The sequence below is a fragment of the Jaculus jaculus genome, chromosome 9, assembly GCF_020740685.1.
Source record: "Jaculus jaculus isolate mJacJac1 chromosome 9, mJacJac1.mat.Y.cur, whole genome shotgun sequence".
NCBI classification, from domain to species: domain Eukaryota; kingdom Metazoa; phylum Chordata; class Mammalia; order Rodentia; family Dipodidae; genus Jaculus; species Jaculus jaculus.
In genome coordinates, this window is record NC_059110.1 from 109,380,540 (window position 1) to 109,407,346 (window position 26,807).

A 26,807-nucleotide genomic window follows, 5' to 3' on the forward strand; every position below is an offset into this window, starting at 1 on the left:
GCGAAGAGTGTAGGGCTCTTTTGTTCGGTTGAGGGGGAGGAGGGCGGTCGGTTAGGCCTACGGTACGCCGCTTCAGTGCGGGGCTCCGGCGCGGCCACTCCGCTGGTGGCTTTCCTGGGTGCCACTCCCTCTGTCCTCCCTACGCGACGCGCTAGCGAGCGCGGCCCCGATTCTCCAGGGACGCGGGCGCTGCTGAGAGGTGAAGAGCGTGTTAGAGGCGGGCGGGCGGGCGTGCGTGCGGATGGGGGAGCGGTGCGCGGCAGCGGCGGGAGGCCGCGGGCATCTGGAGTTGGGGGCGCGCCGGGCTCGGGCGTCCGGCCGCCCGGCTTCCCGCGCGCAGCTCGCCAGACCACCCGCCGCGGGATGGAAGGAAGGAAGGCGGGGCGGGGAATCGGGAGCGGGGCTTCGAAGCGGTTACGGTTCCGCGGGTGGGGGAGGGAAACCGGGCGTTGCGGTGCGAGGTGGTCCCTTCTCGGCTGCCCGGAGAGAGCGAGAGCACACGGTTTGGATGGAGCGGACTGCCCTGCGCTTGGGGTGGAACAAGAGACACTTTTTTATGTAAAAGGAAAAAAAGAAAAGAGAAAGCGGGTAACGGCACAGACTCGGTGCTCGTGCGTGTCAGGGACTGATGACTACCAGACCCGGGATTTTAGACGTGTAACCCGAGAAGCCGGGCACGGTGGGCATACTTACGCCCGGCAATCACAGCTGTTCTCGGTGGCTGGGACATTGCCTCGGGTTCGAGGGGGCGCTCCGTAGGAAAAGCTGGCCACAAAACAGAAAAGGGGAGGGGAATGAACCTGAGGGTACTGGGTTCGACTAAGTACTGGCCGTAGAGATTTCTCTTGCCGGAGTTGGGAAGAAGTCACTTACGGTACTTTGGGAGAAAGGTCTGAAAAGTCCATGGTGGGCTAACTGGGAAGGGAGGTCCCAGTTGAACGAACCCTGGGTAGTGAGGGACAGGTTTTCTCGACCTAGTCTAGAGGTGGGGGGAGCCAGAGAGCTGTGGTATAAAGTCGAGCAGAGAAAAGGGGTGGCCGGGGATGCACCTCAGTTGGTTAGATTGCCAGCCCACATGAACGAAGTCTGATTTGGATCCTTAGGAAATATGGGGCGTGGTGGCGCACATCTGTAATCCCAGTAGGGGCATGAAGACAGGAGGATCAGAAATTGGGAGGGCAGCGTGGACTAAAGAACTTGTCTCCTGTAAAAAAAAAAAAAAAAAAAAAAAAAGGGTCGTGCGTAATGGCGCACGCCCCTTTAATCCCAGCACTAAGGAGCGAGTCAGAGACAGGAGGGTAGCTGTGAGGTCGAGGTCAGCCTGGATTAGACCCTACCTCGGGAAAAACGGGGAAGAGGACAAAAAAGAAAAAGGATGAAAATGCCAACCTGGCTTAGTAAAGAGTATTTAATTTAGTGTGGGACGTGAGGCTCTAAGGATAACATGAAGAATGGAATGTATTTTTGGGAAGGTGGACTCAGAATAGATCTCTCCCCATACATTGTGTGTGGTGGGTTTTTAAAAATATTTTATTTATTTGCAAGCACGGAGATACAGAGACACACAGAGTGTGTGGGCACCTCAGGACCTCTACTCACTGCAAATAAACTCCAGACGCATGTGCCACTTTGTGCGCCTGCCTTATGTTGGTGCTGGGGAATTGAACCTGAGTTCTTAGGTTTCTCAGGCAAGCATCTTAACCACTAAGCTATCTCTCCAGCCCCGTGTGTGAATAGTCTGGAAATTAATACTAGGATTCTATCTTGTGGTATTTCTAGACATTTATATATGTAAACTGGTATGGCAGAAAAAAACTCCTAGCCTGGTGTGGTGGCACACTTCTGTAATTCCATCTCTTTTGAGAGTAAGACCCATAGGCTCAGGAGTTGGGAGGCCAGCCAGTGGACTCTGAGACCTTTTATGGTGGGTGGGGTGGGTTAGGGAGAAAAAACCTTTCTGTTAGAACCAGTTGCTCCTTAAATAGTCAAGATTCTTACTTGTTTGCGAGAGAATGGGCACACTCAGGCATCCTGTCATTGCAAACTTAACTCCAGGTGCATGTGCCACTTTGTGCGTCTGGCTGCATATGGATACTAGGGAATCAAATCCAGGCCTACAGACTTTGTAAGCAGGTGACTTTTAACCACTGAACCAGCTCTGCAGCCTTAGCTTTTTTTTTTAAGATAGGGCCAAACCAAACTGCTACTTGAGAAGTTAGTGTCAATAATTGGGTTATCTTTATCCCAGACTGGCCTTTAACTTGCAACTATTCCAAATACTAAGATTACTGGTGTGAACCACCACTTTGGTTAGAAGTATGGTCTCACTATAGCCCCAGGCTGGCCTTGAACTCACTGAGCTCCTCCTTCCTCAGCCTTGTAGTTTTTTGTTTTGTTTTCAGCATTGGGGATTTAATCCAGTTCCTTCTGCTTACTGGGCCAGCTCTCTACTGCTGAGCTATATTCCCAGCCAAAATGGTTTTCCCCCAGTTCCTCCAAAATTTCTCAATTTTGGGAAATCTGTTGGTTCCCCTCCTTCCTCTGATGGTAGTGCTGGAGATTGAAATCAAAACTCATGTGCTCTACAAAGTATCCATTATAGATGTTTGAGTCATAGAATTTCCCAGCTTAGATGAACCAGAGAAATTTAAGGCCCGTCTGGACTACAGAAATGAGACCCTCTCTCAAACAACTTCCAATTTGCAGTCAATGTCTGTTCAAAAATTGAGCCTGGTGTTGTGGTGCACGCCTTTAATCTTAGTACTGGGGAGGCAGAGGTAGAAGGGTTGAGTTCCAGGCCACCCTGAGACTACATAGTGAATTCCAGGTCAGCCTGAACTAGCGTGAGACCTTACCTCGAAAAACCAAAAAAAAAAAGAAAGAAAAAGAAAAAAGAATAGGTCAATTGGAGGAAATTATTTAAATATGGACAGGATTCAGATTGTCTATTTGACTTTTTTTTTCCGAGGTAGGGTCTCACTCTGGCCCAGGCTGATCTGGAATTCACTATGTTGTCTCAAGGTGGCCTCGAACTCACAGTGATCCTCCTACCTCTGCCTCCTGAGTGCTGGGATTAAAGGTATGCGCCACCATGCATGGCTTCAGATTCTGTCTATTTGAATTGAATAAGTTGTCTGAAATCTTTCTTGCCTTTAGCACTTATGATTTGATGCTCGGAAAGAGGGGACTTCATCTGTGTCTGAAATTAGGTCTTTACTCATACCTTTAAGGCTTACTAGAACTGTGGTATTTGAGAAATTGGTGTCAGTAATCTGTGTTTCTATATCTAATGTTTGTGATTCCTTTTATTCACCTCCCCCTTCCCACCAGTAGGGTCTCTAACCTACTCTTACCTGGAACTCTAGCTCTAGGCTAGTCTGGAACTCAGCAATCCTTCTTCTACTGGGCTTCTCAAGTGCTGGGACTAAAGGCATGCACCACCACATCCAACTTGGAGTCTACTTTCAGTGTAGTCATATGTTTAAAGAATTGAACTCATGGTGATCCTCCTACCCCTGCCTCCCAAGTGCTGCGATTAAAAGTGTGTGCTATCACACTTTGTGCTTTTTTAGTTTTAAAGGTAAGGTCTCTAGCTCACACAGGTTTCTCTCCCAGCATAGCCAAAGGGGTGACCTTAAATTTCTAGTCATCTTGTCCACTCCTCAGTGCTGAGATTTCAGCTCTGCCATCATGCCCGTTTTATGCTGTATTGGTAATTGAACCCAGAGCTTTGTGTATATTAGGCAAGCACTCAGCCTGCTGAGCTACCACCTAATTTGATTGTATATAGTTTTAATTTACACTGTGATTGAGGTCTTGGGATATTTTCCTAATGTAATCATAACTTTGTCATAGCATTCTAACCTGTATTTCTCCTGGTTTTTGTTTTTTCGAGGTAGAGTCTCCCTGTAGCTCAAGCTGACCTGGAATTCACTTTGTAGTCTCAGGGTGGCCTCGAACTCAAGGCAGTTCTATCTCTGCTGGGATTAAAGGCATGTGCAACCACGCCTGGTTTGATTTTTTTTTTTTTTTTCAAGGTTGGATTGAACTCTAGCCCAGGCTGATCTTGAACTCTAACTCCAGGCTGTCCTCAAACTCACAGCAATCCTCCCTCCTACCTCAGCCTTCTGAGCCCTGGGATTAAAGGCAGGCACTATACCATATCTGGCCCCTAATCTCTTTGTTTTTGAGGTAGAATCTTACTGTAGGTCAGGTTGACCTGTAACTCTTTGTAGCCCCAGGCTGGCCTCAGACTACAGCTATCCTCCCACGTCTGCACCCAGAGGGCTGGAATTAAAAGGCATGCCCCACTGTTCCTGGCCTAATCTACTTCTGGTTTTTCAAAGTAGGGTCTCACTCTAGCCCTGGTAGGCCTTGGAACTCACAGTGCTCCAGCCATTGTAAACAAACTCCAGAAGCATATGCCACCTTGTGCATCTGGCTTTATGTGGTCCTGGGGAATCGAACTTGGGTTGTTAGGCTTTTCAGACAAGCACCTTAACCATCAAGCCATATCCAGCCCTCTTGTTTTAAGATAGGGTTTCCCTTGATAGCTCAAACTGACCTTGCGATGTAGTCAAGGATGACCTTGAATTTGATCCTCCTTCCTGATCTCCCCAAGTCCTGGGACTACAGGAGTGTACCATCACACCTGGTTTAAGCTGTTTGTTTTTAAATACAGAAGAGACTCAAAGCCTAGAGTAGACTCCAACTCAAAATCCTCTTGTTAAGGGCCTCCCACTATATACAGCAAGAATTTCTTTTTTCAAAGTAGGGTCTCACTCGAGCCCAGGCTGACCTGGAATTCACTACAGAGTATCAGGGTGGCCTCGATCTCAAGGTGATCCTCCTATCTCTACTCCCGAGTGCTGGGATTAAAGGTGTGCGCCACCAAGCCTGGCTAAGAATTTCATTTTAGAGGAGTCCCTGTCCTTTAATTCCTCAGGATCCAAAACAAGAATACTGGTATATGAACACATTTTGTATCAGAAGACCTTTTTTGAGACAAGATCTCAGGGAGCCCAAGCTGATCACTATGTAGTGTCAGGCTAGCCCTGAACTCATAGCTGTCCTCCTAATTTGCCTTCAGAGTCCTTGGATTAAAGGCATATGCCACTATGCCCAACAATCTTGAACTTTCATTTATTTGAGAGAGGCAGATTGCTGGGCGTGGTGGCACATACCTTTAATCCCAGGAAGCAGAGAGATAAAAGGATCTCCATGAGTTCCTGGCAAGCCTTGAGACCACATAGTGAATTCCAGGTCAGCCTGGGTTAGAATGAGACCCTACCTCCAGTGTGCTGGAGAGATGGCATAGCGGTTAAGCGCTTGCCTATGAAGCCTATGGACCCCGGTTCAAGGCCAGATTCCCCAGGACCTTTGTTAGCCAAATGCACAAGGGGGGGGGGCGCACGTGTCTGGAGTTCATTTATAGTGGCTGGAAGCCCTGGTGTGCCCATTCTCTCCTCCCCCCCCCCTCTCTCTCTCTCTCTCTCCCCCTCCCTCCCTCCCTCCCTTCCCCCTTTCTCTCTCTCTCTGTTGCTCTCAAATAAACAAAAAAAAATTTTTTTAAAGGAAAATGTGATGACATGGGGAAAAGTGGGAGGAGGGAATCTTGAAACAATGTTCAAGATGCATGGTAGTGCATACAAAACTAAATTGATCTGGGCATGGTGTCCCATGCCTTTAATCCCAGCACAGGCAGGTAGGATTTGAGACCACCCTGAGATTACATACTGAGTTTTAGGTAGCCTGAACTAGGGTGAGACCCTTACCTTGAAAAACCACACGCAAAACAAAAAAGCTAAGTTGGGCAACAGTAAAGGTTTGACTTTGCATGTATGTGCGTGTGCTTGTAAAAGAACAAAAACATGGCTTTGACAGACAGATGGCTAGAAATCTCTTTTTTTTTAATTTTTTTTATTTGAGAGTGACAGATACAGAGAGAAAGATAGAGGGAGAGAGAATGGGCGTGCCAGGGCTTCCAGCCTCTGCAAACGAACTCAGGACGCACTCCAGACGCGTGCGCCCCCTTGTGCATCTGGCTAATGTGGGACCTGGGGAACCGAGCCTCGAACCGGGGTCCTTAGGCTTCACAGGCAAGCGCTAAACCGCTAAGCCATTTCTCCAACCCAGAAATCTTTTTTAGGTTTGTTTGTAATTTTGTTACTTCTTTTTGGTTTTCCGAGGTAGGGTCTCACTCTAGCTCAGGCTGACCTGGATTTACTATGTTGTCACAGGTTGGCCTCAAACTCTTGGCAGCCCTCCTACCTCTGCCTCCTGAGTGCTGGGATTAAAGGCATGCACCACCACCACCTTGTTTATTAATCCTTTTTAAAATTTTTTATTTGCTTATTTACTTGAGAGACAAAGAATGGGCACACTAGGGCCTCAGGCCACTGCAAATGAACTCCAGACACATGCACCACTTTGTGTATCTGGCTTACATGGGTATTGGGGAATTGAACCTGGGTCCTTCTTAGGCTTCACAGGCTAGCGACTTAACTGCTGAGTCATCTCTCCAGTCCTTAATCCTTTTCTTTAAGGAATTTTTTGTTTTATGAGAGAATTGACGCTCTAGGGTCTCTAGTCACTGCAATCGAACTCCAGGCGCAGGTACCGTCTTGTGCGCATGTGTCATCTTGTATGTCTTGCTGAGTTGTAGGGAGCCTTAACTGCTAGCTAAGCCATATCTCCGTCCCTTTAATCATATTTTTTTTACATTTTTTAAACATTTTTATTATTAGTGAACATGGGTGACAAGAACCACTTAACCACTGCAGACTCCAGAATGCATGTACCACTGGGACAGCAGGTTTTGCAAACAAACCACCTTCTTCAGCTACTGAGCTGTTTCCCTAGCTCACCCTTGCCTTTCTTTTTCTGTACTGGTTTTTTGAAGTAGGGTTAGATTGTAGCCCAGGTTGACTTAGCATTTATTATGTATAGAGTGGCCTAGAATTCACAATGATCCTCCTACCTCTGCCTCTCCAAGAGCTGGAGCCACCACTGATTGGCCTGGGAACTTTAATTTTCTACAATATATAGTTTTGTAGTTTTTAAAAAATCTTTTTTGGTTTATTTTTATTTATTTATTTGAAAGTGACAGAGAGAATGGGTGCACCAGGGCTTCCAGCCACTGCAAACCGAACTCCAGACGCATGTGCCCCCTTGTACATCTGGCTAACGTGGGTCTTGGGGAATCGAGCCTCCATCCGGGGTCCTTAGGCTTCACAGGCAAGCGCTTAACCGCTAAGCCATCTCTCCAGCCCTAGTTTTGTAGTTTTATAGCATGTGGGTATATTGCAATTATGAGTAGTGGCTGGGGCCCAGGGCTCAGTGGGCAAATTGCTTGTAACCCATGTAGATTCTGGAAGTGGTACGTACCTGTGACCCCGGCACTTAGTGGAGGCAGGATCCCTGAGGTAAGAGGGCTAGCTAGGTTAGCCCAATAAGTGAATTCTTTGTCCACTGAAAGGCCCTGTCTCAACAAATCAAATGAAAGGCAAGAGGGAGACACCTGATCTCACCCTCTACTCCATCATGTACCCACACATGTGCATGTACACCAGACCAAAAACTATGAGGCATCATCCTACTGTGGCATATATAAGCAGGAGCTTAGGAACTTCAAGGTCACTCTTGGCTACATAGGGAGCTTCAGCAAGCTTAAGACACATTTGACCCTGTCTTTAGTTGAGGACCCACATCAGAGGTCATCCTCTGACATTCATGAGAGTTGTGGCACACACCGCCCACAACATTTAAAAAAATGATTATGCCTTTTTTTGTTTTTAGAGGCAAAGTTTTGCTTTATAATAGCCTAGACTGGCACAGAATTTGACAATCTTAATCTCCGATATGGGTGGTTATCACCATGCCTGTCCCTGTTATGGCTTCCCCCTCCAATATACAGTGCTAGGAATTGAAACCAGGGCCTCATATATGCTGACAAGTACTTGTACCACTGAATTACACTGCTAGTCCCTCAAACATTTTTTTTTTTTGTGATACTGCAAGGGTTCAGGATACCTTAATGGAAAAAATGTCTGGTTTAAATTGTTTTGTTTATTTATCTGCAAGCAGACAGAAAAAAGGTGCACCAGGGCCTTCAGCCACTGCAAGTGATGTCCAGATGCATGTGCTGCCTTGTGCATCTGGCTTTATGTGGATACTGGGGAATTGAACCTAGATCATTAGGCTTTGCAGACAAATGTCTTAACCACTAAGCCATTTCTCCAGCTCTTTTATTTATTTGAGAGAGAAAGAAGCAACAGTATGAGCATACCAGGGCCTCCTGACACTGCAAAAGAATTCCAAATGCATGTGTCACTTTGTGCATCTGCCTTTAAGTGGACACTGGGAAATCAAACCCAGGCTGTCAGACTTTGCAAGCAAGTGATTTTTAACTGCTGAGACATCTCTCCAGGCCCCAAGAAGTTTTTGGTTTTTGAGATAGGGTCACACTCTAGCCCAGGCTGACCTTGAATTCACAGTGATCCACTTTCCTTTGCCTCTGGCTCTTGGGTGCTAGGATTAAAAGTGTGCAACCACCACAGCTGGTCCTGTAGCTTTATTTTATTATTATTATTTTTAAATTTATTTATTTATTTGAGAATGACAGAGAAAGAGACAGGAAGATAAGAGAATGGGCGTGCCAGGGCCTCCAGCCACTGCAAACGAACTCCAGATGCATGCACCACCTTGTGCATCTGGCTTATGTGGGTCCTGGGGAGTTGAGCCTCGAACCAAAAGGTGCTTAGTCTTCACAGGCAAATGCTTTAATGGCTGAGCCATCTTTCCAGCCTCTACTATTATTTTTTCAAGAGATGTAGATTAAAAATGGCTGGGATCAAGCTGCAGAGATGGTCTAGTGGTTAGGTGGAAGCATGACAGCCTGAAGAGGCCTGAGGCAGTGTTGGGAGACAGGTCGCCAAGCTTTCGCTAGGCTCAGGAAGTTCCACTGGGCCTCGCATCCAGGCTTCCCAAGGCCCAACAAGACACCTTGAGTTCAAATCCCACTTAAAACAGGTGGGTGTGGCCACACCCCTGTAGCCCCAGTCCAAAGGGGGAGCCAGGACCCAAGGATCTGCTGAGCCCTACAAACTCTGGAATTAGGTAAAAGACCAGGCTGGCCTGGAACTCACCATGTAGCTCATTCTGGCATCAGACTCCCAGCAATCTTCAGGTCCACCATCCCAAGCACTTAAATGACAGGTGTGAGCTGGGAGTGGTGGCACACAACTTTTATCTCAGCACTCAGGAGGTAGAGGTAGGAGAATCACCATGAGTTGGAGGCCACCCTGAGACTACACAGTGAATTCCAGGTCTACCTGGGCTATAGTGAGACCCTACCTCAGGGGAAAAAAAAAAAAAAAAAAAACTACAGGTGTGAGCTATGAATCTAATATAAACCTAGACTGGCCTCAAACTTGGTACATGGTTAAAACTGGCCTTGAACTCCTGATCTTCCTTCCTGCCCCTCCCAAATGCAGGATCACAGGTTGTGCTGCCACACTCAGCCCATCTTCATTCTTTGATTCTTACTCCTTCATACTAGGCAACTGCAATCCCACCTTTTCTATATTTTAGCCAGTTTTGTTGACCACCTTTGAGATTGATATTTTACAGCGCCACCTACTGACACAAATCTGTAATGACTTCTTAAGTCTAAAAATAGATTTATAGGGTCCTAGTATTTTAGGGCTGGAAAAACTTTCAGATATTACCCAGCCTGGTCTTTTAAATTTTGTGGGTTTTTTTTCTTTTTTTTTTTTTTTTGCAACATAGGTTCATTCTAGCTCAGGCTGATCTAGTTAACCCAGGCTAGCCTCAACTCACAGTGATCCACTTACCTTAACCTCCCTGTGCTCAAACTAAAGGTATGTGCCGCTGCACACAAAGTCTGCTAGCTCCAGGTTCAGATCCAATGTAAGGCCAGTGATTTTGAGGCCGCACTGACATTACATAGTTAATTCCAGGTCAGCCTGGGCCAGAGTGAGACCCTGCCTCGAAAAACAAAAACAACAAAAAAAAATTATTTATGTATTTTTTTAAATTTTTTATTTTTATTTATTTATTTGAGAGAGAGAGAGAATGGGCGCGCCAGGGCTTCCAGCCACTGCATACGAACTCCAGACGTATGCGCCCCCTTGTGCATCTGGCTAACGTGGGACCTGGGGAACTAACTGAGCCTCAAACCGGGGTCCTTAGGCTTCACAGGCAAGCGCTTAACCACTAAGCCATCTCTCCAGCCCTATTTACGTATTTTTGAGAAAGAAAGACAGAATGGACACATCAGGGTCTCCAGCCATTGCAAGTACAAACTCCAGATGCGTGCATCCCTTTGTGCATCTGACTTAGGTGGGTTCTGGAGAGTCAAACTGGTATCCTTTGGTTTTGCAGGCAAGTGCCTTAACCACTAAACAAGCTCTCCAGCCCCAGCTCTTACATTCTGCCATTTCTTCCACATAGACCCCGAGTCAATGTGTGATAGAGATGTTTCCATCCTGAAAACTCCTCTGTCATTTCTTAGCAATATGGTGCCTTTTGAGTCATCCCCATTGATCCCTGCCATCTGAAAAGAGAGGCTTCTTTAACCAGAAGTAAGAACACCATTATATATGTGGTTATGAACTCAAACTCTCAGTGGTCTTCCTACCTCTACCTCCCAAGTGCTGGGATTAAAGGTGTGCACCACCATTCCCAGCAAACCTTCCCCCACCCCAACCTGACTTTTTACCTGGGTGCTGGGGGTTGAGCAATGTACTTATACTTAAGTAAGCACTTTTACATGTTGAACTGCCTTCCTATAAAGAATCATATGCAGAATGGAATATAATCTGTACCCAAAAAAAAATACCTGCTTTAATTAGAAAGCAAGGTATTTCAATAAAAATTAAAGTCCACTCCTGTGATTATAAAGAAAAAAAGGCCAGGCGTGATGGCGCACGCCTTTAATCCCAGCACTTGGGAGGCAGAGGTAGGAGGATCACTGTGAGTTCGAGACCACCCTGAGACTACATAGTGAATTCCAAGTCAGCCTGAGCTAGAGTGAGGCCCTACCTTGGAAAACCAAAAAAGAAAAAAAAAAAAAAAGATTAATAATAATAGAAAACAGGAAGCCAGCCATGGTCCACTTTTAATCTCAGGCAGAGGTAGGAGGATCTTCATGAGTTCAAGGCCACCCTCCTGAGACTACATAGTGAATTTCAGGTCAGCCTGGACTAGAGAGAGACCCTACATCAAAAAAAAAAAAAGAAAAGAAAAGAAAACAGGACTAGAGAGATGGCTGTGTGGTTTAGGTGTTGCTTGCAAACTCTAAGTACCAGAGGCTTGATTCAAGGCAAAATAATCCGGGCATGGTGATGCCCACCTTTAAACACCAGTACTCTGGTGGCAGAGATAAGGGATCCCTGTGAGTCCGAGGCCAGCCTCTGTCTACAAAATAAGTTTCCAAAAAAATGAGTTCCAGATCAGCCTGGGCTAGAATGAGAACTTATTTCCAAAGAGAGAGAACAAGCGTGGCATGGTGGCACACTGTTCTTTAGAGGCTGGTCAGGAAGGTCCCCAAAAGTTCTAGGTCAGCCCCCCCCCGAAAAAAAGTTACAGCATATAGAAAGTGTGAGTTAGAATTATATGTGTATGCATTTGATTTTTTAAAAGGATCTATGAGAATAAAGAAATTTTGGCTGGGCATATAGTAAGACTAATGAAAAAAAGGGAAAATTTGGGGTATAGGTGGTTCAGTGGTTAACTGCTCTTGCACAAGGGAAGGGACCTTGAGACTATATGAATTTGAATATCCAGATCCCAACTGGGCACTTACCTGCGAAGCCTAAGGACCCAGGTTCCATTCTCCAGGTCCCATATAACCCAGATGCACAAGGGAACACATGCATCTAGAGTTCATTTGCAGTGGCTGGAGGCCCAGTAACCCTTCTCCTGCAGAGGAGCAGAGATTCCACAATTATCAGAGCCCTGCAAGTTCTAGAATCAGTCAAGAGACTCCCGCTCAAAATGACTGCAGAAGAGCCATGGAGCTGGACGTCTAACATCCTCATTGCAGGCTAGCATATAGACCTCCACACCTTACCGTATACACACACAAAAGGAAAATTGGAAGGCTAACTCTAGCACAACACTATAAACATGTTATTAAAAGCCATCTTGTGCTGGAGAGATGGCTTAGCAGTTAAGGCATTTACCTGCAAAGCAAAAGGACCTCAACCTCAGTTCGATTCCCTAGGACCCACGTAAGCCAGATGCCCAAGGTGGCATGCGCCTGGAGTTTGTTTGCAATGGTTGGAGGCTCTGGTGTACCCATTGTCTATCTCTCTCTCTCTTTTTATCTCTCTTTTTTTTTCCTCTTGTGCTCTCTCAAATAAATAAAATAAAATTCAAAAAATAAAAAAAGAAAGAAAAAGCCATCTTTAAACCAGGAGGATCACCATGAGTTCATGGCGAACCTGAAACTACATAGTGAATTCTAGGTCAGCCTGAGCTACAGCAAAACCCTACCTCAAGCTGGGCGTGGTAGCTCACACCTTTAATCCCAAAACTTGGAAGGCAGAGGTACGAGGATTGCCAAGAGTTCGAGACCACCCTGAGAATACACAGTGACTTCCAGGTCAGGTCAGCCTCAGCTTGATCAAGATGCTCAATAAACAAACAAACAAACCCTATACCTCAAAAAAAAAAAAACTTTATCCAGGTATGGTGGTTCGCACCTTTAATCCCAGCACTCGGGAGGCAGAGATAGGATTGCCATGAGTTCAAGACCACCCTGAGCCTACATAGTGAATTACAGTTCGGCCTGTGGTAGAGTGAGACCCTACCTTGAAAAAAAAAAAAAGCCATCTTTATAAAGATGTCTTTGGTTTTTGTCCACCCTAATATTTAACCCATACATGTATACTGATGCCTTTGTTTTCATTTTAGCAGCGTCACCCTTTACACTACAAAGCTGGCGGGCACTATGGGGAAGAAACAAAACAAGAAGAAAGTGGAGGAAGTGCTTGAAGAAGAGGAAGAGGAATATGTGGTGGAAAAAGTTCTTGATCGACGAGTTGTCAAGGGAAAAGTAGAATATCTTCTAAAGTGGAAGGGTTTTTCAGAGTAAGTTTCATTGGCACAGGTTGAGTCATTTGACTGTTTTACTAAGAGCTGGATAGTATTTTTGCCTCTAGTTCTGAGATGTATAGACCTTGATTCAGTTCTGGGGTCCTAGTCCCTAGTCTAAGAAGGAGGAGCTGCATGTTCAATGTGCTGTAATATGCAACACCACTTTCTGTGGAGCAGTTTTGCTAAGTAGTCTTGAAGGAGGCAAGTTTAAGCATTCAATATGTACTAAAAATCATCTTCCAATGCCCTAGGAAATTTCATCTTTCCCAAGTTCTGAGTCTTGGACAAATTCTAGCTATTAATTATTTACCTCTTCTTTCCCAAGAAGACTAGCTTTTTTTATCTTGCTGTGCTTGTCCTTACCTATGTTTGTTTGATTGGAAAGTGTGACTTGCTATGTTTCAGTGAGGACAATACGTGGGAGCCAGAAGAGAACCTGGATTGCCCTGACCTGATTGCTGAGTTTCTACAGTCACAGAAAACAGCACATGAGACAGATAAATCAGAGGGAGGCAAGCGAAAAGCCGACTCTGATTCTGAAGATAAGGGAGAGGAGAGCAAACCAAAGAAGAAAAAAGAAGAGGTAAGGCTCTAGAAATAAGAATTTTTACCACCCAGAATTCATAGTCAAGCCAAAGGCCATATTTAATATTTAAGCAGTTTTGCTGATTTTTTGTTTATTTGGGATGAGAGAGAGAGAGAATGAATGGGCATGGCACGTCAGGGATTCTTGCTACTGCTGGCTCCACACCTAGGTAACACTTTGTGCATCTGGCTCCACATTGGTGGTAGGGATTCAGACCTTGGCTTCGAGTGCCTCTGAGCTATCTCCCCAGCACTTATTCTAAATTTTGTTTGGATTTGGTTTGGCTTTTGAGGATCTCACTTTAGTCCAGGCCAGCCTTAAACTCAGTGATCCTCGTGTGTGTGTGTGTGTGTGTGTGTGTGTGTGTGTGTGTTTTAAACATTTTATTTGTAAGCAGAGAGAGGGATTGCACACAAGCTTCAGACATATGTGCCACCTTGTGCATTTGGCTCTATGTGCATACTCGGAAATCTAACCCTGTGCTATTGGGCTTTGCAAGCAAGCGTCTTTATTAACAGTATACTAAGCCATCTCTTTGAGCCCTGTTTCCTTGATACTCCCCCCCCCCAAAAAAAAAAGCAAAGGATTTAGTGCTAACACTTGTGTAGCCTTATGATCTTAACTTACTCAGTATCTTTTTTTTTTTTTTTTAAAGGTAGGGTTTTGCTGCAGCATAGGCAGACCAGGAATTCACTATGTACTCAGGATGGCCTCAAACTCAAATCAGTAGCAATCCTCCCACCTGTGCCTCCCAATTGCTGGAATTAAAGGCATGCACCACGCCACAATGCTTGGCTCCCTTTAATCCCAGAACTTGGGAGGCAAAGTTAGGATGGTCACTATGAGTTCAGGGCCACCTTGGAACTACATAGTTAATTCCAGGTCAGCCTGGGCTACAGTAAGACCCTACCTTGAAAAAGCTGGGTGTGGTGGTTCACGCCTTTAATCCTAGCACTTGGGAGGCACAAGTGGGAGGATCGCTGAGAGTTCAAGGCTACCCTGAGACGATATAGTGAATTCCAGGTCAGCCTGAGCTGAAGTGAGACCTTAACCTTGAAAAAAAAATTAATTAATTAAAAATAAAAATAAAATTTCAAAGGATTGATGCAGGCTGGTATTTTGTGCCAAGACAATAGTTTAAAAAAAAAATGGGGGTTAGAGAGATGGCTTACTACTTAAGGCACTGGCCTACAGAGCCAAAGAACCCAGCTTCGATTTTCCAGGACCCACATAAGCCAGATGCACATACATCCAGAGTTGGTTTACAGCACCTGGAGGCCCTAACGTGTATATTCAGTCTATTTGTCTCTTTATCTCAAATAAATAGTGCCAATTTTTAAAAATATTTTATTCTTGAAGTTTGGTTATTCTCTGTAGTTGACACAAAAATAACTTCCCAGTGGACAGCAGTTTTATACTGATAAAACTATTCAACTTGGGCTGTAGAGGTGGTTTAGTGGTTAAGGCGCTTGCCTGCAAAACCTAACGACCCAGGTTCAGTTCTCTAGGTCCCACATAAGCCAGATGCACGTGGTGGCACATGCCCCTGGGGGGCCCATTCCCTCCCTACTCACTCACTCTGTTTCCCTTTCTCCCTCTCTGCCTCTTTCTCTGACTGTCTCTCAAATAAATAAATAAAAATATATTAAGAAGCAAAACAAAACTGTTCTGCTCATCTTTTTTTTCAGTCAGAAAAGCCACGAGGCTTTGCCCGAGGTTTGGAGCCAGAGCGGATTATTGGAGCTACAGACTCCAGTGGAGAGCTCATGTTCCTGATGAAATGGTAAGTCTCCCTGTGACTCTTTGTGGTTGTTTTTCCCCTTCTCCCCATCTGTTCCATGCCAGAGGAAAAGAGCTGGACCTTCGAAATTCCAGTCGCCCAGGTGTGAAATCTTTAAGATGACATAGTCCTTGGATAGTGACCCTCGGCCTGACTATCAACCTGGACTCATGAGTTTACAGGTAGGGGCCCTTAGGATTTTCAGATCTTTGCCCACATTTTTATTTTTTTTAACATTATTTTTTTTTTGAAGTGGGGAAAAAAATTAGAGTGGACAGGATATGGAGAGGAATCACATTTCAGTTCTGTAACTAAATTAAAAAAATTTAGACCAGCATGGTCACACATGCCTTTAATAATCCCTGTACTTGGGAGGCAGAGGTGGAAGTTCAATGCCACCCTGAGACTACATAGTGAATATCAGATCAGTCTGGGCGTGATTGAGACACTTCCTTGGAAAACCAAAATTTACATTTAAATTTAAAAATGTGGTTGAACCATGATTCCCTGTTGCTACCTCTTTAGTACTGATTCAGCTGGCCCCAAATAATAACATTCTTCAGGATTAAGAGAATTTGTAATACTTTCTTTGTTGATTCTGCAACTTTTGAATCAGCCAGTAGGGGTCAGCAAGGCCTTTTTCCTGTTAATTGAGCCATAACATAAGCCTGTTTCATTCATTATATAAATACAGGTAGTAGTGGTAGTAGTAGTACAAACATGCCACAAACAGAAGTAGTGAGAACATAGTCACTTGCTGTCAGTATTGTGCTTCATCTACTACACATAACTATGTATGCAGGACATTTGTGTGGCTGGTGCACAGATGTGTGTGCATCAGTATCATGCACACAAAGCATGCATGATGCATTGTACCACAGTGTCACTGGTCAGTGGAAAACAAGTTTTCTTGAAATCTCTTTTTGTTGTTGTTGTTTCTGTTTTGTTTTTTGTAGGCAGGGTGGTGTGCCACCATACCTGGCAGTTCGTTTCTTGAGATAGGGTCTCACTGTATACCTAACAAGCTTACAACTCAACTGTGCACACTAGGTAGGCCTTGGACTTTTCTCAGTCTTGCCTCCCGAGTTCTGTGATTACAGAAATTTGCCAATATAACAACTTCTTGAGGGGAAAAAAAAAACAGTAAAATAACTGAAATTCTCTATAATTTCCCTATAATGTACTTTTAAAAAAGCCTTTCTTAACTTTTTCTTGCTTTTGTCTACATTTCTACATGTTTCTCCAAAATGAATCTTTTTTTTTTTTTTTTTTTTTTTTAAGAAAGAGGCAGATAGAATAGGTGCCAGGACCTCTAGCCACTGCCAATGAACTCCACTTGCATGTGCCACCTTGTGCATCTGGCTAATGTGGATACTGGGGAATCGAACCTGGATCCTTAGGCTTTAAATGCAATCACCTAAACCACTAAGCCATCTCTTCAGCCCCAAAATGAATCTTTTTTTTCCTCCTACCTCTGATATCCAGTGGCTGGGTTTAAAGGTGCGCATCACCATGCCCAGCTCCCAAAATGAATCTTTTTGGTTTTTTGAGGTAGGGTCTCACTCTGGTCCAGGCTAACTTGGAATTAACTCTGTCATCTCAGGGTGGCCTTGAACTCATGGCAATCCTCCTACCTCTGCCTCACGAGTGCTGGGATTAAAGGCGTGTGCCACCACGCCCGGCTCCAAAATGAATCTTAATCATTGTCCCTAAAATGTAGTTGTTTTTTTTAAAATTATTTATTTATTTATTTGAGAGCGACAGACACAGAGAGAAAGACAGATAGAGGGAGAGAGAGAATGGGCGCGCCAGGGCTTCCAGCCTCTGCAAACAAACTCCAGACGTGTGCGCACCCTTGTGCATCTGGCTAATGTGGGACCTGGGGAACCGAGCCTCGAACCGGGGTCCTTAGGCTTCATAGGCAAGTGCTTAACCACTAAGCTATCTCTCCAGCCCTAAAATGTAGTTTGAGGTGGGGGCTGGAGGGATGGCTTAGCGGTTAAGGTGTTTGCCTACAAAGAAAAAAGTACCCAGGTTCAATTCCCCAGGACTCACGTTAGCCAGATGCACAAAGGGGTGCATGTTTCTGATGTTTGTTTGCAGTGGCTGGAGGTCCTGACCCACCCATTCTCTTTCTCCCCCCTCCCTCATTTCTGTCAAATAAATAAATATTTTTAATTGTAGTTTGGGGCTGGGCAGTGACTCACTGTATTAAAGCACTTACAGCAAAAGCCTGATGGTTTGAAGTTGGATCACCAGAACCCATGTAAAGTCACAGCTTCACTAGCACACACATCTGTAACCCTAACACATTTATGGCAGGATGAGGCAGACAGGAGAGTACTTGGAAGCACTTGTTCCGTAGCCTGTCTGAATACAAGGTGGAAGGTTAGGACCAACACCTGAGTGGATCATCTGACCTCTACATGTTCTCCATGGCTACACATGCACATACAAAGACTTAAGGCTTAGTGTGCACAGTTAAAAGTAGTCTGTAGGATAATCTGTATGGTTTTCTTTCTCTTTTTTTCTTTTCTTTTCTTTTCTTTTTTTTTTTTTTTGAGAGAAATAATTGTCACGCCAGGGCCTCAGCCACTGCAATTGAATGCCAGACACTTGTGCCACTTTGTGGGAATGTATGACCTTACACATCCCTTACCTTTGTGCATCTGGCTTACATGGGATCTTGAGAGTCAGACATGGGTGCTTAGACAAGCACCTTAACCACTCGCTAAGCCATCAAGCCATCTCTCCAGCCCCAAAGTAGGGTTTTAAATTTTTTTTTAATTATTTTTATCTATTTGCAAGCAGAGAAGGGGGGATGGATTGAGAAAATAGACATGCCAAGGCCTCCAGGTGCTGCAAACAAACTAGATGCATGTGCCATGTTTTGGGGTTTTTTTTTTGAGGTTAGGGTCTCACACTCTAGGCAAGGCTGACCTGGAATTCTCACAGCGATCCTCCTACCTTTGCCTCCCGATACTGGGATTAAAGGTGTGTACCACCATGCCGATCAAGTGTGCCACTTTTTGCATCTGGCTTTACATGGATACTGGGGGATTGTGTGGGGGTGGTTAGGTTTTGCATGCGAGTGTTGTAAACACAGCCATCTGTCTAGCCCTATCTCCCCCCAACCTTTTATTAAAAAATATTATTTGGGGGAGAAAAGCAGATAGAGAATAGGCACGGCAGGGCCTCTAGTCACTGGAAACAAACTCGAGTAGCATGTGCCACCTTGTGCATCTGGGTTACTTGGGTCTTGGGGAATTGAACCTAGGTCATTTGGCTTTGCAAGCAAGTGCCTTAACCACTAAGCCATCTCCCCAGCCCCCTGTTTGTGTGTATTTTTTTGTTTATTTATCTATTTGAGAGTGACAGAGAAGGAGGCAGAGAGAGGAGAGTGGGCGTGCCAGGGCTTCTAGCCACTGCAAACGAACTCCAGACGCGTGCGCCCCCTTGTGTATCTGGCTAACATGGGTCCTGAGGAATTGAGCCTCGAACCAGGGCCTTAGGCTTTACAGGCAAGTGCTTAATCACTAAGCCATCTCTCCAGCCCTGTTTGTATTTTTTAAAGCAGTGTCTCATTCTAGCCCAGGGTTACCTGGAATTTATTTATTTATTTATTTATTTATTTTGGGAAGAAAGGATTTATTTTGGTTTATAGACTTGAGGGAATGCTGCACAATGGCAAGGGAAAATGATGGCATGATCAGAAGGTAGACATCACCCCCTGGCCAACATTAAGGTGGACAATAGCAACAGTGTGCCAAACTCTGGCAAGGCGAAATTGGCTATAAAACCCATAAGCTTGCCCCCAACAACATACTGACTCCAGGAGGCATTAATTCCCAAATCTCCATCAGACAAGGAATTTATTATATAATTTTAGGCCTGCCTCAACTGAGTGATTGATACTCCTACATCTGCCTCCAAGTGCTGGGATTAAAGGCATGTGCTTCCGCGCCCAGTGAGTGTTGCGTACCTTTAATCCCGGCATTTGGTAGGCAGACGTAGGAGGATCTCTGAGTTGGAGGCCAGATTACACAGTAAAAGAGTGAATTTCCAGGTTAGCCTGGGCTAGAGCAACACCCTGTCTCAAAAGATGAAAAATAAACAAACAGGTGCAGCACCACCTCTGGCTTCATTTTGTTTGATTGGTTTGAGGCAGGTGTTACTTTAGCCCAGGCTGACCAGGAAACTGGGTTTAGTTTATAATCCAGGTTAGCCTTAATCACTCAATCTTTCTGTTTTAGCCTCCCAAATGCAAGTATTATAGGCTTGTGCCACCACTCCCAGTTAGGAAGAGTTATTCTAAGCTGTTAGTTAGATAGCATTCACAAGGCTTTGTCCTTTCATCAGTCTGTGAAGTTTGTATCTATAAGAAATCTCCATTAGAAACTGGCCAGAGAAACCTAACTAGCACCACAGAAGGCCTGTGCCACAATTAACAACCGATTTTCTTCCTATGAACTCTCTCAGTATTTAATGGATCTCTTTCACTTTTGGCTAACTTACTGCTGTGTTATATAGGAGAAGAGTGAATTTTTGTTTTTCCACATTCACTCTCACTCTAGCCCAGGCTAACCTGGAATTCACTGTGTCTCAGGAATGCCTGAAACACATCCATCCTCCCACCTCTACCTCTGCTTCCTGAGTGTTGGGCTTAAAGATGTGCCACCATGTAGTACCCAGCTACCTTTTTTTTCCCCCCTGTGGTGAGGGGTGAGCATCAAATCCAGGGTCTTTCACATGCTAGAATAGTGTCTCACTTTTTTTGTTTGTTTTTTGAGGTAGGGTCTCACTGTAGTCCAGACTGAACCTAGAATTCACTACCTACCTCTGCCTCCCAAGTTCTGGGATTAAAGGCATGCACAACCATGCCTGGCATTGCCTCACTTTTAAGTCTGAGCAGGCCTCCTGAGTCCTGTATTTAAAGATATGCCCCACCACACCAGGCAGAAAAATTAAATTTTTAAATGTTTTTTATTTATTTGACAGAGAAAGGGGGGAGAGAAAGAGAATGGGTGCACCAGGGTCTCTAGCCACTGCATATGAACTCCAGACATGTGTGCCCCCTTGTGCATCTGGCTAACATGTGTCCTGGGGAATTGAACCTGGGTTCTTTGGCTTTGCAGGCAAATGCCTTAATCACTAAGCCATCCCTCCATCCCATAAAAATTAATTTTGTTTGTTTTTCAAGGTAGCGTCTCACTCTAGCTCAGGCTGACCTGGAATTACTCTGCAGTCTCAGGGTGGCCTTGAACTTACAGTGATCCACCCTACCTCTGCCTCCCAAGTGCTAGGATTAAAGGTGTGGACCATCATGCCCAGCTAGAAAAATTAAATTTTAAGGCACTGCTTATAGGGGTAAGGGAGTCTTTATACCATGCTTTATGAAGTCCAGATGATGTGTACTTCTGCATGTGACCAGTGTAAGTTACTGTACTGTATCTGTATTGTTTAACTTGCACTCTTGGAGGTAGAAGCAGGATGACTGTGAGTTTCAGTCCGTGCTGGGCATAATGGGACACTGCTTCAATTCCAGCACATGTGAGGCACAGGTAGGAAGATTGATGTGAGTCTGAGGCCATCATGAAACCCTACTTCAAAAATAAAATTAGCCAGGCATGGTGGTGCATGCCTTCAATCCCAGCACCTGAGAGGCAGAGATAGGAAGATCACTATGGGTTTAAGGCCACCCTGAGACTACATAGCGAAACAATTAAATTTAAAAAGTGGCACTCTCTATCTGTCTTTCTCTCTGTGTCTGTCGCTCTCAAATAAATAAATAAAAATTTAAAAATTAAAAAAAATAAAAAGTGGCACTCATTGCATGTGGTGATTCACACCTTTAATCCCAGCACTCAGAGGCTGAGATAGGAGCATCTTCCAATTCATGACCAGCCTAGGGCTATAAAGAGTGAGTTCAAAGTTAGTTTCCTGGAGTGTGGAAGTGTGGATATGCCTATGTATTCTATGTATAAGTATGTAGTAAAAATGACTTAAGTTTACTTCAGAGTATGTTGTTTAAAGAGGGAAGTATGCTGGATGTAGTGATGCAAGCCTTCAATCCCAGCACGAGAGGGAGGAAGAGAGGTATAAGGAGCACTGAATTCAAGATCAGCCTGAGAGACCCCACCTCGAAAACCAAAGAGGGGGGGAGCATGCTTCAGATTACCGATAATGTTTCCACCCATTTTCTTCCTATTCCTACTTCGATTGCTCACAAAATCTTAAATTTACCAGCTTGTGTATTCTCTGGTTCCCTGAAGCTCTGGGCTCCGGTTCTTGTTGGGGTTTAGTGGTGTCTGTGTCCTGTACTACTGTCTCAATATGAGACAGGTCAAGTAACCTGAAAGTAAAAGGTTTACTACTAGATACACCTTTATGGTTAATGGCATTTTCAAATTTTGAGAGTGCTTTAAAACTTGGAAGAAATACTAGAGAATTATGTAAATGTAACAGCCCCTTCCTTCATTTCTTCTACCTCTCCATTTGAAGCACCATTTCAAACTACATGGAGGTTGGGTATAAATGTCAAACACTTTAATTATGAGCAAGTGAGAATGTGCTAGATCAATATTAAGTTCTATAACAAAGCCAAGGTTGCTCTGTAATCTCTTACTGGCTGGGATATAAAAGAATGTGGCATAGCCCCTTGTTTTCCCTCTGAGATTCCAGGTAGTTATGATCTTTTGGTCTTTCCCAGAGGATCAATTGAATTAGGTGACCTACTGCCATGTTTTCAAGGTAGGGTCTCACTGTAGCCCTGAATTCACTATGTAGTCTTAGGGTGGCCTCAAACTCCTACATTTTACTTACTAGAGCACAAGAAAGAGAATGGACATGCCAGGGCCTCCAGCAACTACAAAGGAACTCCAGATGCATGCACCACCATGTGCCATTTGATGTGGGTACTGGGAAGTAAAACCTGGGTCCTTAGGCTTCTCAGGCAAGCACCTTAACCACTAAGACATCTCTCCAGCCCTTGGAATTTTATAGAGCCCTATTCCCTGGTTGGTCAAATTAGACCACAACAGTTGATCACAAAGTATTTCTGTGCTTTGTTCTGCAGGAAAAACTCTGATGAGGCTGACCTGGTCCCTGCCAAGGAAGCCAATGTCAAGTGCCCACAGGTTGTCATATCCTTCTATGAGGAAAGGCTGACGTGGCATTCCTACCCCTCAGAGGATGATGACAAAAAAGACGACAAGAATTAACTCTCTTGAGTATCAGCCCCTGTCACCTCTTGACTGTGGGCTTCAAGGGGGGAGGGAAGGAATTCTACTTGTCTTCACACCATAAAGGTGGCTTGAGAAGATGTCCTTTGAAGAGCCAGCATAGTTTCTGTGCCCTGCAACAGCCCAAGTGCTTTAAAGCTGTTCCAAGCTGTGTAGTTTGTACGCCCATCCCAGTGGAGGGGAAAGGGTAAGTGTTTCAAGGCAACCCATTCTGCACTTTGCTGAGAAAGGCAAAGGGCCTTCTATGAAGGACAAAACCTGCAGAACTGGGTGTGTGGGAGAGCAAAAAAGATACTGTGGATCTTCAGAGAGCATCTCCACAACCCACAGCCTTCTTCCCAATAGTGTTCACTGCATTTTTACAGAGTAGCATGTGTGTAGTTTTTGGCTATTACTGGTGTATTAATGGGGGTGGGGGGACAGGGAGGAGATGGACAGGACGATTGTGGTTAAAATTAGGGGCCTGATTGGGGAAATGGTGAAGCAATGGAAAGAACAGCTAACTGATGATTTGGTTCTAGGTTCAGAATACTTTACCTTTTCAAAATATTTCCTTGGCACCAGAAAGGTGGACAGTGGAGACTGCTTCAAACCTGTGACGTTTCCTTCCTGAGCATCATGTTGCCCATAAAGGAGAAAGCCAGTTCCTACATTAACCAAAGCTAACATTTTTAAAGATGGAAACTGAAGCAGGAAAAGTTTTAATTGGAGAGTATATTCAGGCAGATCATTTTGCCTCAGAGGTGCTAATATTGAAGTTAGGAGGGGAAAACAGAAAGACCCTTCATTTCCAATCATGGAGTTATAAATAGCAGTTTTTAAACCACTGGCTGAAGCATTGTGGGAAGGGCGGAGGGTGGCACAGGAGATAGGAAAACACTTGGAGCCTGTTTTTTTTCAACTTTGAACTCTGAAACTTAGTGGCAGGGTTCAGTAACTAACAGCACAAATTTCATTGAGTCAATTCAAGGGTTGAATACTTCAAAAAGCCCTGGTCTCAGGAGACAAATAGTTTTCATATTGGGGTATAGATTGACTTGAAAACACAAAATAAAACCTAAAGATTAACATACCCAAAATGCTCTGTCTTGAATCATAAGACCCATCAATTCTTGGTATTGTCTAGACCTACATCTAGAGCTACATTGTTAAATCACTTTAGGCATGTGTTAGATGTCTGAAAATTTTGTTTAAATGTAAACTTCATACCATACTGTCAGTTTTTGTCTTAATAAAACTATAGATTTATAATCCTTGATTTCTGTCTTTTCTTCCCCCTGCCCTCCCCCCCACCCCCCCGTTGGAGATAGGGTCTCCCTATATTGCCCAGGCTGAAGTGGAGTTCTCAGTCCTCTTGCCTCACCAGGGCTGAAGGTACAGGTGTACATAGCAGAACTGGCATCTTAAAACAGACAGTGAGAGGGAGTCAGGTAGCTTTGCTAGGCAGTTAGGGTGACTGGGGCCCTGAAAGTGAAGGTAGGAATTGCCTCACTATCTGTACTTAATGGAGATCAAAGGATGATCAGACTTCTCTCTTGCCTAAAGGAGATCCTTAGAATTTAAATCTGACATTGTGGTTGGTCAAGTTCAGCCCCCAAATCTGCTCATCAGTATACAGTATTTTATATGAACTGAAGCATAATAGTTTGTTTTTAAAAGGTAGGATCTCACTTTAGCCCAGGCTGGTCTTGAACACACAGCAATCCTCTTAGCCGGTCTACCTCCTGAGTGTTAGGAGGAATAAAAGTGTACAGCGCCATGCCAGGCAACATGGGCCAGCCTGTCTTCAGGGCTAGATGAGGTATCTCTCCCCCCACCCCACCAAAAAGAATCTTAGCTGGGTGCGGTGGTACATGGCCTTTAATCCCAGCACTCAGGAGGATGAAGTAGGATTGCCATGAGTTCAAGGCCAGCCTGAGCTAGAGTGAGAACCTACCTTGAAAAAACAAAAAACTCGTCTTGCCTCTACCTCCCAAGTTCTACAATTACATGAGTATGTAACCGCACTTGCTGGAATAACTGTTTTCTGCATTAAGAGTTTGACTACTAATTTTTTTTTAGCCTAGGGTCTTGCTCTAGCCCAGGTAGAATTCACTATATAGTTTCAGGATGGTCCTGGACTTTACTGCGATCCTACCTTCTACCTCCCAAGTGCCCACCATGCCCAGCTTAATCTAATTCTTTGAAGTCCAGACTGTACTGTAACTCAATGAAGCACACGTGGGCCTTGAACTCATAGCAGTCCTCCTACCTCAGCCTCACAAGTGCTGGGTTTAAATATGTGAGCCACTATCAAGCTTATCTTGTTTCAGAAAGGGGTCATGTAATCCAAGCTGGCCCAGAATTCACTATGTAGCTGAAGATGGCCTTTAATTCCAGATTTCTACTTGTACCTCCCAAGTATTGGGATTACTAGGCCTGTCACCACACATGAGCAGTAACTTTTCAGATACAATCTTTTTGTTTGGAAGACAGGGTCTTGCTCTAAGCTGAAGCTGGTTTAGGCCTCAGTAGACAAGGCTGCCCTAGAACTAATGGCAATGTTCTGTTCTTGGCCTCCAGAAAGCTGGGATTACAGATACTCATGGAGGGTCAGCTCAATTTTATTTTTTTTCAAGGTAGGGTCTCTTTCTTGCTAAGCCTGACCTGCGTTCTCTCTTTTCTCATATAATTTAAAATTTAGAACTGGTGCACACCTTTAATCCAAGCACTCTGGAGGGGGAGGCAGAGGTAGGATTGCCATGAGATCAAGGCCACCCTGACACTACATAGTGAATTCCAGATCTGCCTGAACTAGAATGAGACTACCTCGAAAAACTAAAAAAAAAAAAAAAAAAAATTCAATGGGGATTGAGGGGATAACTTTTTTTTCTGAGGTATGGTCTCACTGTAGCTCAAGCCCAACAGACTGCCTTTAGTTTTTATTTATAGAGTTGGGGGTAGGGAGAGAATTGGCACACTAGGGCCTCAGCCACTGAAATCAAAGTCCAAACACTTGCAGCACCTTGTGGACATGTGCAACCTTGCACCTGCCTCACCTTTTTGTGTCTGGCTTACGTGGATCTGGAGAGTTGAACATGGGTCCGTAGGCTTCACAGGCAGTAAAAGTGCTTTGTGCTTTAACTGCTAAGCCATCTCTCCAGCCTATTTAAGTCTAGGCTTAAGGATTTCTTCCTTCTGACTTACGGGTTTTCTTTTGTTTTTTGTTTTTTTTTTGAGGTAGGGTCAAGTGCTAGAATTAAAGGTGTCACCATGACCAGCCAGATTTTTTTTTTCCTTGAGGCAAGCCCAATATACTGACCCTTTTTTGTGTGAAGGAATTGGTGCGCAAGAGCCTCCACCCACTGCAATCAAATTCCAGATGCATGTGTCATCATGTGTGACCAGGTTACATGGGACCTAGGAATCAAACATGGGTCCTTAGACCTTGCAGGCAAGCCCTGTGATCTCTCCAGCCCAGAAGCTTTTTTATTTATTTTTTCAGAAGCTTTTTTAAATAGGGTCTTGGTCTAGCGTACCTGGACAACCTAAATGGTGTAGCCCTGTTCATAACTATGCTTTGTGGTCCAATGAAAAATGCAGTCATCATTTAGGGCATGGCTACCAATCAGTAACAATCAGGCCAGTATTCAGGTTAGTCTTGTTATCAAGTTATCAGGTAGAAAGTGTTTTAGTATGGGATTAATGGAATTGGACAGCTTTAAGGTGCCAAGACAATTTTCAGTCATGGTAGATCTGCACATTGCCTTGTTTGGTTCAACTATAGCAGTGGAATTTTCTCCAAGTTATTATGTCCCTATTCAAAGTTAGAAGTTACTCATCTCTCTTAACAAGGATAACGTTTTTGTGTTTGTGTGTGGTGGTATGGTTTCACTCTAATTCAGGCTGACTTGGAAATTTTTTTTTTCAAGGTAGGGTCTCACTCCAGCTCAGGATTTATTAGAGAAAGAGGCAGATAGGAAAGAGTAGGGGTGCACAAGGGCCTCCAGCCACTGCAAATGAACTCCAGATGTAACACCGTGTGCATCTGGTTTTACATGGGTACTGGGGAATTCAACTTGGGTCCTTAGGCTTCACA

The 26,807-nt window shown here is 44.5% G+C and overlaps 1 protein-coding gene across 2 annotated transcripts; it reads left to right on the forward strand.

The window, feature by feature from the left end:
* Cbx1 (chromobox 1) lies at positions 1-23,980 on the forward strand. 2 transcript variants are annotated; one of them, XM_045159707.1, is made up of 5 exons: positions 1-199; positions 12,943-13,116; positions 13,528-13,705; positions 15,397-15,491; positions 22,564-23,980. In XM_045159707.1, the coding sequence occupies exons 2-5, from the start codon at positions 12,977-12,979 to the stop codon at positions 22,706-22,708; spliced, it is 558 nt and encodes a 185-aa protein (XP_045015642.1). In that variant the 5' UTR covers positions 1-199; positions 12,943-12,976; the 3' UTR covers positions 22,709-23,980. The 2 variants fall into 2 exon arrangements, with proteins under 2 accessions (XP_045015642.1, XP_045015640.1); XM_045159705.1 differs by having other exon boundaries at positions 2-199; positions 12,940-13,116.
* The last annotated feature ends 2,827 nt before the right edge of the window (positions 23,981-26,807 follow it).

Bases quoted from the DNA above. Each gene is read 5' to 3' on its own strand.
- Cbx1 (XM_045159707.1), top strand. From the start codon at position 12,977: ATGGGGAAGAAACAAAACAAGAAGAAAGTGGAGGAAGTGCTTGAAGAA. The intron at 13,706-15,396 runs GTAAGGCTCTAG...CTTTTTTTTCAG, and splicing joins CAAAGAAGAAAAAAGAAGAG to TCAGAAAAGCCACGAGGCTT. The intron at 15,492-22,563 runs GTAAGTCTCCCT...TTTGTTCTGCAG, and splicing joins CTCATGTTCCTGATGAAATG to GAAAAACTCTGATGAGGCTG.